Consider the following 14525-nt stretch of genomic DNA (forward strand, 5'->3'; position numbering starts at 1 on the left):
TGGCCGCACGATTCCCCTTTGAGCGGGCTAAAGTGAGATTTATTATTTCCCTCTTGTCGGGCAGGGCTCTGGAGTGGGCCACACCGCTGTGGGAGCGTGGTGATCATGTGGTGCAGAGTGTCTCGCGGTTCTTGGGCACTCTGAAGCAGGTCTTCCTGGGACCACGAGTCACCCATGACACCGCGCTCAAGCTGTTGGCATTGTCACAGGGCACGTCCATGGTCAGCCACTTTGCCATACAGTTCCGAACGCTGGCCTCAGTGTTAGAGTGGCCAGATAAGGTCCTCATTCCGGCATTCTGGAGAGGTTTGGCTGGCCATGTGAAGGACGCTTTGGCCACCAGGGAGATTCCCGCTACACTGGAGGAGCTTATCACTGTCTCCACCCGTATTGATCTTTGCTTCGCCGAGCGAAGGTTGGAGCGGGCCCAGTGTAGGCAGAGGATTAGGTTGGCACCTAGTTTTGCTAAACCTCTGGAATCTTCCGATCGAACGTCCGAGCATCAGGGGGCTTCCCGTGAGGGATCCAGGCCCCGGTCCGCTCGAGCTCCTGTGAGCTGTCATGTTTGCCGGCAGTCCGGTCACCTTGCCAACCGGTGCCCACAGCAGCTGGGAGAACGCTCGCGCCTAGTGGCCGTAGGAGGTGGCGCACTAGAATCAGCGGCGTTTTCCTCCAAGCTGTCCTTTAAGGGGACACTTGAGTTTGATTCTTCCTCTCTGGCGGTGGAGGTTTGCGTGGATTCCGGGGCAGAGGGCAATTTTATGCCGTCAGCCTTCGCTCAATGGCACGCTATACCCCTGGTTATGATGTCTACACCAGTCACCGTCAGAGTGGTGAACGGCGCCACTCTACCCTCACAGGTAACCCAGCAGACCGCCCCCTTGTTACTCTCAGTGGCTCCATCTAATCAGGAGACGATATCCCTCCTCGTCATGCCCAAGGGTATTGACCAGGTACTTCTAGGGGTCCCCTGGTTGCGGTACCACTCCCCACATACAGAGTGGTCCTCAGGGAGGATTATTGGGTGAAGTAAATCATGTGAGGGTAGATGTCTGAGGGAGTGCGTTCAGGTTGCCTCCACCGAGGTTCCCGCAGATCTCCCCTCGCTCCCCAAACACTATCGACAGTATGCGGACCTGTTCTCCAAAAAGGCTGCGGAGACCCTTCCACCGTATCTCCCCTATGACTGTCCTATTGACCTCTTGCCTGGTGCTGAGCCTCCCCGGGGTCGAGTCTATCCCCTATCTCTCCCGGAGACAGAGGCCATGTCTCAATACATCAGGGAGAATCTGGCAAGAGGATTCATTAGGAAGTCAGTGTCACCAGCAGGGGTAGGATTCTTCTTCGTCCAGAAGAAGAGTGGGGAACTACGTCCTTTCATTGATTACAGGGGTCTTAACGCCATCACCATTAAGAATAAGTATCCTCTGCCCCTTATATTAGAGCTGTTTGATAGGCTACGGGGAGCGAGGCTGTTTTCCAAACTTGATCTGCGGGGGGCTTACAACCTGATTCGCATCCGTGATGGGGACGAATGGAAGACGGCATTTAACACCAGGGATGGGCACTATGAATACCTGGTAATGCCCAGGCCGTCTTCCAAGACTTTGTGAACGATATCTTCCGAGATATGCTTACCATCTCGGTTGTAGTCTATCTGGATGATATTCTCATCTACTCTCCAGATATTGACTCCCACCGGAGAGATGTTTGCAAAGTTTTCGATCGCCTGCGGGCAAACTCCCTCTATGCCAAGTTGGAGAAGTGTGTCTTTAAGCAGGAGTCCTTGCCTTTCCTGGGCTATATCATCTCCGCCCGGGGATTGGCCATGGATCCTGCCAAGCTACAGGCGGTGATGGATTGGCAGGAACCTCATTCTCTCAAAGCGGTGCAGCGCTTTATGGGGTTCATAAATTACTATCGCCAATTCATCCCCCACTTCTCGACTTTGGTAGCACCCTTGGTAGCCCTCACCAAGAAGGGTGCAAATCCCAAGTTATGGTCGGAACCGGTCTCCAAGGCCTTCTCCATTAAGTCCCATTTCGCTAGTGCTCTCATTCTACATAGCCCCGATGTAGATAAGCCCTTCATTCTTGAAGTGGATGCCTCTTCTTTCGGTGCTGGAGCGGTCCTGTTTCAGAAGGACACGCAAGGTCGGAAGCACCCATGCTTATTTTTCTCCAAGACCTTCACACCGGCGGAGAGGAATTATGCCATCGGGGAAAGGGCGTTGCTAGCGATGAAGTTGGCCTTCTCGGAGTGGAGATACCTCCTGGAGGGGGCTCGCCACCCTTTCCAGGTGTTCACCGACCACAAAAACTTGGTGTATTTGCTAACAGCCCAGCGGCTAAATTCTCACCAGGCCAGATGGTCTTTGTTCTTTTCCCGGTTCCACTTCACCCTCCATTTTCTCTCCAGGGAGAACGTCCGGGCCGATGCTCTCTCCCTCTCCGTGGTGTCATCGGAGGAAGAAGAGGAGGAGCCTCGGCTGATCGTCCCATCCGAGAGCCTGAGGACTGTGGCTCCGATTGCCCTTGAGTCAGTACCTCCGGGCAGGACATTTGTCCCTGCCCGTCTGCGACCGGAGGTCCTCTCTTGGGCTCATTCATCCAGAGTGGGTGGACATTTCGGGACAAAACGGACCTCTGAGCTTCTGGCGCGGACGTACTGGTGGCCGCATATGGCCCGTGATGTCAGGGACTATATTCAGGCGTGCGTCTCTTGCACCCAAAATAGGTACTCTCGGCAGCGGCCCGCTGGGCTTCTTTATCCTCTGCCGGTAGCGGACAGGCCCTGGGAGATGGTCAGTATGGACTTTGTGGTGGGGCTACGCAAGTCCAGTGGCATCACGGTCATTTGGGTTGTCACCGACCATTTCTCTAAGATGGTGCACCTGGTACCTCTCTTTCGGTTACCTTCTGTGCGGGGCCTGGCAGTGTTGTTCATTAAGCACGTTTTCCGCCTGCATGGCATGCCGGACAAGATTGTCAGTGACCGGGGTCCTCAGTTTGTGTCCCGGTTTTGGTGAGAGCTTTGTTCCCTGCTCTGCACTGAGCTGAATCTCTCCTCGGCCTATCATCCCGAGATGAACGGGTTGGTAGAGAGAGCCAACCAGTCCCTGATCACATATCTTCGACATCTTGTCTCGGTCAGGCAGGACGACTGGGCATCCTTGCTGCTGTGGGCAGAGTTCGCTTTGAACAATGCTGTGGCCGACTCCACCGGTCAGACCCCATTCCTCCTAAATTACGGCCAGCATCCACGCGTCCCTGTGCCCATGCCCGTGTCATCCACCAACTCCAGGGTGGCAGACTGGGTGGTGGAGGCACGTGACATTTGGGATGGCACACAGGATGCTATCCGGGCGTCCAAGGAGAGAATGAGGACCTCCGATGACGCACACCGGCGCCCTGCTCCGACTTTTCCCCCTGGCGACTTGGTGTGGCTCTCTGCCCGAAACATCAGGCTGCGGGTAGAGTCCGCTAAGTTCACTCCGCGCTACATTGGCCCCTTCAAGGTCCTCGAGCAGATCAGCTCTGTGGTCTACTGTCTGGCCCTTCCACCACACTTGGTTGTCTCTGATACATTCCACGTGTCCCTCTTTAAGCCTGTTCACTTGTCCCGGTTCTCCAAGTCATCTGCCGGGACATCAGACTTGCCTTCGGACGAGTTTGAGGTCAATGCCATCTTGGGATGCAAGGTGATGCGGGGCAAAAAGTTTTATTTGGTGGATTGGAAGGGTCATGGTCCAGAGGCTCGGACCCGGGAGCCAGTGGAGAGCATCCATGCTCTGCTCCTCATTGCGGCATTTGAGCGTAGCGAGGCTCAGAGGGGAGGGGGCCCTAGGAGGGGGGGTAATGTTAGGCGTCGGGTTCCTGCCACTGCACAGCAGGAATCCAGAGCCTTGCACCCAGCGGTCTCCCATTCTTCTTCGGCCGCAGTGGAGCCTGCTCAGCAGATTCGTCCGTCCCGGCGCTCTGCCCAGGCCAACTCCGTGGGTTTGCTTGCTGCTGCCACTCCTGGCACAGCTATGACAATGCAGGCTGCTCAGCAGCGAGATTCTCCAGGGTCTAAGTCCTCATGTCTGGCCACTGAGCATGCCCGTGGAGTGATCTCCCATTGGAGATCGAGGGTCACGTGCTCAGGTCCTGCTCATGTTCGGATTGGCCCATCCGAGAAACCAGGAAGGTCCTTGACGCCCGTGGCTATAAAAGGTTTGCATGGCCGCTCGCCCATACGCTAGGATAGACTGTATTTACAGACTATAAGGTGTGAGAGATGTATGCACGTATGAATGTATCTGGTGACTGACTCATTATGAAACCTCTACCCTTGGTACGCATGTGTTGTGCAGCCTAGCCTGCTAGCGCCCAGGCTTAGGTGTAGGTAGCTCAGGGTTTGAGTCAGACATTGGTCCTCACCAGTGATCTAGCACGCTTCATTGCACGTGCTCAACATTCCACTTTAGTCTTTAGCGGCGCTCGTGGCAGCGACGCCGTGCACTCAGTGGGCCTAGAAGGACTCTAACCCCGTGTCCTTGGGGTAGTGTTCTGTGGCCGTACACTGTGCGCTCTTTTAGCCGAGCTCTGGGAGCACAAACAGGCTCCGGCATTTATGTTCAGCGGTAGTGCGGCTCTGTGAAGCAACAGAGTCCGCCCCCGTACACACCGGGTGACGATAACCCGTGTGTGTTTTTATAGTATACCGCCATATAGCATCCGCCATTACTGAACAGCAGGTTACCACCCCTGCACGGTGGACCCCGGGCTGCGAACGCACCTTATTGCCATCTTTATTATTTGGAGCGTTCCGCCAGCCCTAACAATCAGAACCTTAGTTACAGGATCCATTGGTCGTGGTCGGTGAAGTCTTCTAGTTGTGATTGGAGCCTTAGTTACAGGATCCATGGGTCGAGGTCGGTGACGTCTTGTAGATGTGATCGGAGCCTTAGTTACAGGATACAGCTGTCGTGGTTGATGTTATCTTGTAGATGTGATCGGAGCCTTAGTTACAGGATCCATTGGTCGTGGTCGGTGATGTCTTGTAGATGTGATCGGAGCCTTAGTTACAGGATCCATCGATCGTGGTCGGTGTCGTCTTGTAGATGTGATCGGAGCCTTAGTTACAGGATCCATCGGTCGTGGTCGGTGTTGTCTTGTAGATGTGATCGGAGCCTTAGTTACAGGATCCATCGGTCGTGGTCGGTGACGTCTTGTAGATGTGATCGGAGCCTTAGTTACAGGATCCATCGGTCGTGGTCGGTGACGTCTTGTAGATGTGATCGGAGCCTTAGTTACAGGATCCATCGGTCGTGGTTGGTGTCGTCTTGTAGATGTGATCTGAGCCTTAGTTACAGGATCCATCGGTCGTGGTCGGTGTCTTCTTGTAGATGTGATCGGAGCCTTAGTTACAGGATCCATCGGTCGTGGTCGGTGTCGTCTTGTAGATGTGATCGGAGCCTTAGTTACAGGATCCATCGGTCGTGGTCGGTGTCGTCTTGTAGATGTGATCGCAGCCTTAGTTACAGGATCCATCGGCCGTGGTCAGTGACGTCTTGTAGATGTGATCTGAGCCTCAGTTACAGGATCCATCGGTCGTGGTCACTGACGTTTTGTAGATGTGATCGTAGCCTTAGTTACAGGATCCATCGGCCGTGGTCAGTGACGTCTTGTAGATGTGATCTGAGCCTCAGTTACAGGATCCATCGGTCGTGGTCACTGACGTTTTGTAGATGTGATCGGAGCCTTAGTTACAGGATCCATCGGTCGTGGTCAGTGACGTCTTGTAGATGTGATCGTAGCCTTAGTTACAGGATCCATCGGTCGTGGTCGGTGAAGTCTTGTAGATGTGATCTGAGCCTTAGTTACAGGATCCATCAGTCGTGGTCACTGACGTTTTGTAGATGTGATCGTAGCCTTAGTTACAGGATCCATCGGTTGTGGTCGGTGATAATTTGTAGATGTAGTCGGAGGCTTAATTAACGGATCCATCGGTCGTGGTCGGTGACGTCTTGTAGATGTGATCAGTGCTTTAGTTATATTGTCATATTCACTTCAGAATGACGATGGCTTATAGAAATCCAGAAACTAGGTCAGCAGACTTCCTTTTTTTTTTAGTAACTTTATTAGTCCAGAAGAATCAACACTTTTTGACATCGCAATTTATCAAGCCATATAAATAAAGAAATATATATCCTGGATCTCAAGTTTTATCGTCCCCAATATTTTACATCTTCTCCTTTTATCACACAGACGCCGGCAGGCATAGATCCACCCAGCTGATCCAGTGTTCATCCCTCCTTCTCCTGAATGACCCCCGAGGATGGACGAGGACAGGAATGAGACCACCAGGAGATTATTCCACTGCGCCCTGGAGATCATCTCCCTGCTGAGCGGAGAGGTAACTCCTCTACATTTCTATCAGCTTTATTGTGTGATGTGACGAGTCCGACATCGGGAAGAGGAAATCCAGAATAGGAGAGAAGGATTCTTTACTGTAAGAGCAGGGATTCTGTGGAGCTCTCTGCCCGGAGGAGTTGTCATGGGGATTCCCTATAAGAGCTGTAGAGGGGCCGGGATGTCTGTCCGGAGTATAATAATATTCCCGGTTATGGCCCCAGATTACTGGAGACGGTTATTGATCCCGGGATTTCTACTGATTGTCAGATCTGGAGTCGGGAAGGAATTCTTCTCCCTAAGTGTCTCTCTCCATACACAGGATTACACAATAGTGAGGAAGACACCGGGGGACTGTGTGACTCCCATCATCCATCTCCAGGAGTCAGGAGGGCGGAGCCCGGGCCCCATCACAGAGCCTCCCCTGCACACCCCGATACATGAGAGGAACAAGAAGATCCTGGAGCTCAGCAACAAGATGATCGAGCTGCTGAGCGGAGAGGTGACTGCTGGGACATTATACCGGACGGCACTGGAGGATTCTGGGTGATGACCGGAGAAGTGACTGCTGGGACATTATACAGGAGAGCACTGGAGGATTCTGGGTGATGACCGGAGAGGTGACTGCTGGGACATTATACAGGACTGGAGGATTCTGGGTGATGACCGGAGAGGTGACTGCTGGGACATTATACAGGACGGCACTGGAGGATTCTGGGTGATGACCGGAGAGGTGACTGCTGGGACATTATACAGGAGAGCACTGGAGGATTCTGGGTGATGACAGGAGAGGTGACTGCTGGGACATTATACAGGACGGCACTGGAGGATTCTGGGTGATGAGCGGAGAGGTGACTGCTGGGACATTATACAGGACGGCACTGGAGGATTCTGGGTGATGAGCAGAGAGGTGACTGCTGGGACATTATACAGGAGGGCACTGGAGGATTCTGGGTGATGAGCGGAGAGGTGACTACTGGGACATTATACAGGACGGCACTGGAGGATTCTGGGTGATGAGCGGAGAGGTGACTGCTGGGACATTATACAGGACGGCACTGGAGGATTCTGGGTGATGAGCGGAGAGGTGACTGCTGGGACATTATACAGGACGGCACTGGAGGATTCTGGGTGATGAGCGGAGAGGTGACTGCTGGGACATTATACAGGACGGCACTGGAGGATTCTGGGTGATGAGCGGAGAGGTGACTGCTGGGACATTATACAGGAGGGCACTGGAGGATTCTGGGGGATGAGCGGAGAGGAGACTGCTGGGACATTATACAGGACGGCACTGGAGGATTCTGGGAGATGAACTGAGAGGTGACTGCTGGGACATTATACAGGACGGCACTGGAGGATTCTGTGTGATGAGCGGAGAGGAGACTGCTGGGACATTATACAGGACGGCACTGGAGGATTCTGGGTGATGAGAGGAGAGGTGACTGCTGGGACATTATACAGGAGAGCACTGGAGGATTCTGGGTGATGAGCGGAGAGGTGACTGCTGGGACATTATACAGGACGGCACTGGAGGATTCTGGGTGATGAGAGGAGAGGTGACTGCTGGGACATTATACAGGAGAGCACTGGAGGATTCTGGGTGATGAGCGGAGAGGTGACTGCTGGGACATTATACAGGACGGCACTGGAGGATTCTGGGTGATGAGAGGAGAGGTGACTGCTGGGACATTATACAGGAGAGCACTGGAGGATTCTGGGTGATGAGAGGAGAGGTGACTGCTGGGACATTATACAGGAGAGCACTGGAGGATTCTGGGTGATGAGCGGAGAGGTGACTGCTGGGACATTATACGGGACGGCACTGGAGGATTCTGGGTGATGAGCGGAGAGGTGACTGCTGGGACATTATACAGGACGGCACTGGAGGATTCTGAGTGATGAGAGGAGAGGTGACTGCTGGGACATTATACAGGACGGCACTGGAGGATTCTGGGTGATGAGAGGAGAGGTGACTGCTGGGACATTATACAGGACGGCACTGGAGGATTCTGGGTGATGAGAGGAGAGGTGACTGCTGGGACATTATACAGGAGAGCACTGGAGGATTCTGGGTGATGAGAGGAGAGGTGACTGCTGGGACATTATACAGGAGGGCACTGGAGGATTCTGGGTGATGAGAGGAGAGGTGACTGCTGGTACATTATACAGGAGAGCACTGGAGGATTCTGGGTGATGAGAGGAGAGGTGACTGCTGGGACATTATACAGGAGAGCACTGGAGGATTCTGGGTGATGAGAGGAGAGGTGACTGCTGGGACATTATACAGGAGAGCACTGGAGGATTCTGGGTGATGAGAGGAGAGGTGACTGCTGGGACATTATACAGGACGGCACTGGAGGATTCTGGGTGATGAGCGGAGAGGTGACTGCTGGGACATTATACAGGACGGCACTAGAGGATTCTGGGTGATGAGAGGAGAGGTGACTGCTGGGACATTATACAGGACGGCACTGGAGGATTCAAGGGTGATGAGAGGAGAGGTGACTGCTGGGACATTATACAGGACGGCACTGGAGGATTCTGTGTGATGAGAGGAGAGGTGACTGCTGGGACATTATACAGGAGAGCACTGGAGGATTCTGGGTGATGAGAGGAGAGGTGACTGCTGGGACATTATACAGGACGGCACTGGAGGATTCTGAGTGATGAGAGGAGAGGTGACTGCTGGGACATTATACAGGACGGCACTGGAGGATTCTGGGTGATGAGAGGAGAGGTGACTGCTGGGACATTATACAGGACGGCACTGGAGGATTCTGAGTGATGAGAGGAGAGGTGACTGCTGGGACATTATACAGGACTGCACTGGAGTATTCTGGGTGATGAGCGGAGAGGTGACTGCTGGGACATTATACAGGACGGCACTGGAGGATTCTGGGTGATGACCGGAGAGGTGACTGCTGGGACATTATACAGGAGGGCACTGGAGGATTCTGTGTGATGAGAGGAGAGGTGACTGCTGGGACATTATACAGGAGAGCACTGGAGGATTCTGGGTGATGAGAGGAGAGGTGACTGCTGGGACATTATACAGGACGGCACTGGAGGATTCTGGGTGATGAGCGGAGAGGTGACTGCTGGGACATTATACAGGAGGGCACTGGAGGATTCTGTGTGATGAGAGGAGAGGTGACTGCTGGGACATTATACAGGAGAGCACTGGAGGATTCTGGGTGATGAGAGGAGAGGTGACTGCTGGGACATTATACAGGACGGCACTGGAGGATTCTGGGTGATGAGCGGAGAGGTGACTGCTGGGACATTATACAGGAGGGCACTGGAGGATTCTGGGTGATGAGCGGAGAGGTGACTGCTGGGACATTATACAGGAGAGCACTGGAGGATTCTGTGTGATGAGAGGAGAGGTGACTGCTGGGACATTATACAGGAGAGCACTGGAGGATTCTGGGTGATGAGAGGAGAGGTGACTGCTGGGACATTATACAGGACGGCACTGGAGGATTCTGGGTGATGAGCGGAGAGGTGACTGCTGGGACATTATACAGGACGGCACTGGAGGATTCTGGGTGATGAGCGGAGAGGTGACTGCTGGGACATTATACAAGAGAGCACTGGAGGATTCTGGGTGATGAGAGGAGAGGTGACTGCTGGGACATTATACAGGAGAGCACTGGAGGATTCTGGGTGATGAGAGGAGAGGTGACTGCTGGGACATTATACAGGACGGCACTGGAGGATTCTGGGTGATGAGCGGAGAGGTGACTGCTGGGACATTATACAGGACGGCACTGGAGGATTCTGTGTGATGAGAGGAGAGGTGACTGCTGGGACATTATACAGGAGAGCACTGGAGGATTCTGGGTGATGAGAGGAGAGGTGACTGCTGGGACATTATACAGGACGGCACTGGAGGATTCTGAGTGATGAGAGGAGAGGTGACTGCTGGGACATTATACAGGACGGCACTGGAGTATTCTGGGTGATGAGCGGAGAGGTGACTGCTGGGACATTATACAGGACGGCACTGGAGGATTCTGAGTGATGAGAGGAGAGGTGACTGCTGGGACATTATACAGGACGGCACTGGAGTATTCTGGGTGATGAGCGGAGAGGTGACTGCTGGGACATTATACAGGACGGCACTGGAGGATTCTGTGTGATGAGAGGAGAGGTGACTGCTGGGACATTATACAGGAGAGCACTGGAGGATTCTGGGTGATGAGAGGAGAGGTGACTGCTGGGACATTATACAGGACGGCACTGGAGGATTCTGGGTGATGAGCGGAGAGGTGACTGCTGGGACATTATACAGGACGGCACTGGAGGATTCTGTGTGATGAGAGGAGAGGTGACTGCTGGGACATTATACAGGAGAGCACTGGAGGATTCTGGGTGATGAGAGGAGAGGTGACTGCTGGGACATTATACAGGACGGCACTGGAGGATTCTGGGTGATGAGCGGAGAGGTGACTGCTGGGACATTATACAGGACGGCACTGGAGGATTCTGGGTGATGAGAGGAGAGGTGACTGCTGGGACATTATACAGGAGAGCACTGGAGGATTCTGGGTGATGAGAGGAGAGGTGACTGCTGGGACATTATACAGGAGAGCACTGGAGGATTCTGGGTGATGAGCGGAGAGGTGACTGCTGGGACATTATACAGGAGAGCACTGGAGGATTCTGGGTGATGAGAGGAGAGGTGACTGCTGGGACATTATACAGGAGAGCACTGGAGGATTCTGAGTGATGAGAGGAGAGGTGACTGCTGGGACATTATACAGGAGAGCACTGGAGGATTCTGGGTGATGAGAGGAGAGGTGACTGCTGGGACATTATACAGGAGAGCACTGGAGGATTCTGGGTGATGAGAGGAGAGGTGACTGCTGGGACATTATACAGGAGAGCACTGGAGGATTCTGAGTGATGAGAGGAGAGGTGACTGCTGGGACATTATACAGGACGGCACTGGAGTATTCTGGGTGATGAGCGGAGAGGTGACTGCTGGGACATTATACAGGACGGCACTGGAGGATTCTGTGTGATGAGAGGAGAGGTGACTGCTGGGACATTATACAGGAGAGCACTGGAGGATTCTGGGTGATGAGTGGAGAGGTGACTGCTGGGACATTATACAGGAGAGCACTGGAGGATTCTGGGTGATGAGAGGAGAGGTGACTGCTGGGACATTATACAGGACGGCACTGGAGGATTCTGGGTGATGAGCGGAGAGGTGACTGCTGGGACATTATACATGACGGCACTGGAGGATTCTGGGTGATGAGCGGAGAGGTGACTGCTGGGACATTACACAGGACGGCACTGAAGGATTCTGAGTGATGAGCGGAGAGGTGACTGCTGGGACATTATACAGGAGGGCACTGGAGGATTCTGTGTGATGAGCGGAGAGGAGACTGCTGGGACATTATACAGGAGGGCACTGGAGGATTCTGGGTGATGAGCGGAGAGGTGACTGCTGGGACATTATACAGGACGGCACTGGAGGATTCTGGGTGATGAGCGGAGAGGAGACTGCTGGGACATTATACAGGAGGGCACTGGAGGATTCTGGGTGATGAGCAGAGAGGTGACTGCTGGGACATTATACAGGACGGCACTGGAGGATTCTGGGTGATGAGCGGAGAGGTGACTGCTGGGACATTATACAGGACGGCACTGGAGGATTCTGGGTGATGAGCAGAGAGGTGACTGCTGGGACATTATACAGGACGGCACTGGAGGATTCTGGGTGATGAGCGGAGAGGTGACTGCTGAGACATTATACAGGACGGCACTGGAGGATTCTGGGTGATGAGCGGAGAGGTGACTGCTGGGACATTATACAGGACGGCACTGGAGGATTCTGGGTGATGAGCGGAGAGGTGACTGCTGGGACATTATACAGGACGGCACTGGAGGATTCTGGGTGATGAGCGGAGAGGTGACTGCTGGGACATTATACAGGACGGCACTGGAGGATTCTGGGTGATGAGCGGAGAGGTGATTGCTGGGACATTATACAGGACGGCACTGGAGGATTCTGGGTGATGAGCGGAGAGATGACTGCTGGGACATTATACAGGACGGCACTGGAGGATTCTGGGTGATGAGCGGAGAGGTGACTGCTGGGACATTATACAGGACGGCACTGGAGGATTCTGGGTGATGAGCGGAGAGGTGACTGCTGAGACATTATACAGGACGGCACTGGAGGATTCTGGGTGATGAGCGGAGAGGTGACTGCTGGGACATTATACAGGACGGCACTGGAGGATTCTGGGTGATGAGAGGAGAGGTGACTGCTGGAACATTATACAGGACTGGAGGATTCTGGGTGATGAGCGGAGAGGTGACTGCTGGGACATTATACAGGACGGCACTGGAGGATTCTGGGTGATGAGAGGAGAGGTGACTGCTGGGACATTATACAGGACGGCTCTGGAGGATTCTGGGTGATGAGCGGAGAGGTGACTGCTGGGACATTATACAGGACGGCTCTGGAGGATTCTGGGTGATGAGCGGAGAGGTGACTGCTGGGACATTATACAGGAGGGCACTGGAGGATTCTGGGTGATGAGTGGAGAGGTGACTGCTGGGACATTATACAGGACGGCACTGGAGGATTCTGGGTGATGAGAGGAGAGGTGACTGCTGGGACATTATACAGGACGGCACTGGAGGATTCTGGGTGATGAGAGGAGAGGTGACTGCTGGGACATTATACAGGAGGGCACTGGAGGATTCTGGGTGATGAGTGGAGTGGTGACTGCTGGGACATTATACAGGACGGCACTGGAGGATTCTGGGTGATGAGCGGAGAGGTGACTGCTGGGACATTATACAGGACGGCACTGGAGGATTCTGGGTGATGAGAGGAGAGGTGACTGCTGGGACATTATACAGGACAGCACTGGAGGATTCTGGGTGATGAGAGGAGAGGTGACTGCTGGGACATTATACAGGAAGGCACTGGAGGATTCTGGGTGATGAGCGGAGAGGTGACTGCTGGGACATTATACAGGAGGGCACTGGAGGATTCTGGGTGATGAGTGGAGAGGTGACTGCTGGGACATTATACAGGACGGCACTGGAGGATTCTGGGTGATGAGCGGAGAGGTGACTGCTGGGACATTATACAGGACGGCACTGGAGGATTCTGGGTGATGAGAGGAGAGGTGACTGCTGGGACATTATACAGGACGGCACTGGAGGATTCTGGGTGATGAGAGGAGAGGTGACTGCTGGGACATTATACAGGAGGGCACTGGAGGATTCTGGGTGATGAGTGGAGAGGTGACTGCTGGGACATTATACAGGACGGCACTGGAGGATTCTGGGTGATGAGCGGAGAGGTGACTGCTGGGACATTATACAGGACGGCACTGGAGGATTCTGGGTGATGAGAGGAGAGGTGACTGCTGGGACATTATACAGGACGGCACTGGAGGATTCTGGGTGATGAGCGGAGAGGTGACTGCTGGGACATTATACAGGACGGCACTGGAGGATTCTGGGTGATGAGCGGAGAGGTGACTGCTGGGACATTATACAGGACGGCACTGGAGGATTCTGGGTGATGAGAGGAGAGGTGACTGCTGGGACATTATACAGGAGGGCACTGGAGGATTCTGGGTGATGAGTGGAGAGGTGACTGCTGGGACATTATACAGGACAGCACTGGAGGATTCTGGGTGATGAGAGGAGAGGTGACTGCTGGGACATTATACAGGACGGCACTGGAGGATTCTGGGTGATGAGCGGAGAAGTGACTGCTCGGACATTATACAGGACGGCACTGGAGGATTCTGGGTGATGAGCGGAGAGGTGACTGCTGCGACATTATACAGGACGGCACTGGAGGATTCTGGGTGATGAGCGGAGAGGAGACTGCTGGGACATTATACAGGACGGCACTGGAGGATTCTGGGTGATGAGCGGAGAGGTGACTGCTGGGACATTATACAGGACGGCACTGGAGGATTCTGGGTGATGAGCGGGGAGGTGACTGCTGGGACATTATACAGGACGGCACTGGAGGATTCTGGGTGAAGGGCGGAGAGGTGACTGCTGGGACATTATACAGGACGGCACTGGAGGATTCTGGGTGATGAGCGGGGAGGTGACTGCTGGGACATTATACAGGAT

At 53.8% G+C, this 14525-nt stretch overlaps 1 protein-coding gene across 1 annotated transcript in view; it reads left to right on the top strand.

Moving 5' to 3' along the window:
* LOC141074922 (uncharacterized) overlaps positions 1-14525 on the top strand; it is a 56445-nt gene that overhangs the window by 13643 nt on the left and 28277 nt on the right. The window contains exons 2-3 of the mRNA XM_073562236.1: positions 6252-6399; positions 6718-6897. Of these exons, the coding sequence (XP_073418337.1) occupies positions 6322-6399; positions 6718-6897 (258 nt within the window). The 5' untranslated portion in view covers positions 6252-6321. The remainder of the gene's footprint in view (positions 1-6251; positions 6400-6717; positions 6898-14525) is intronic.

This window comes from Dendrobates tinctorius, unplaced genomic scaffold (assembly GCF_039654945.1).
Source record: "Dendrobates tinctorius isolate UK_male_01 unplaced genomic scaffold, ASM3965494v1 ptg000342l, whole genome shotgun sequence".
In the NCBI taxonomy this organism is placed as follows: domain Eukaryota; kingdom Metazoa; phylum Chordata; class Amphibia; order Anura; family Dendrobatidae; genus Dendrobates; species Dendrobates tinctorius.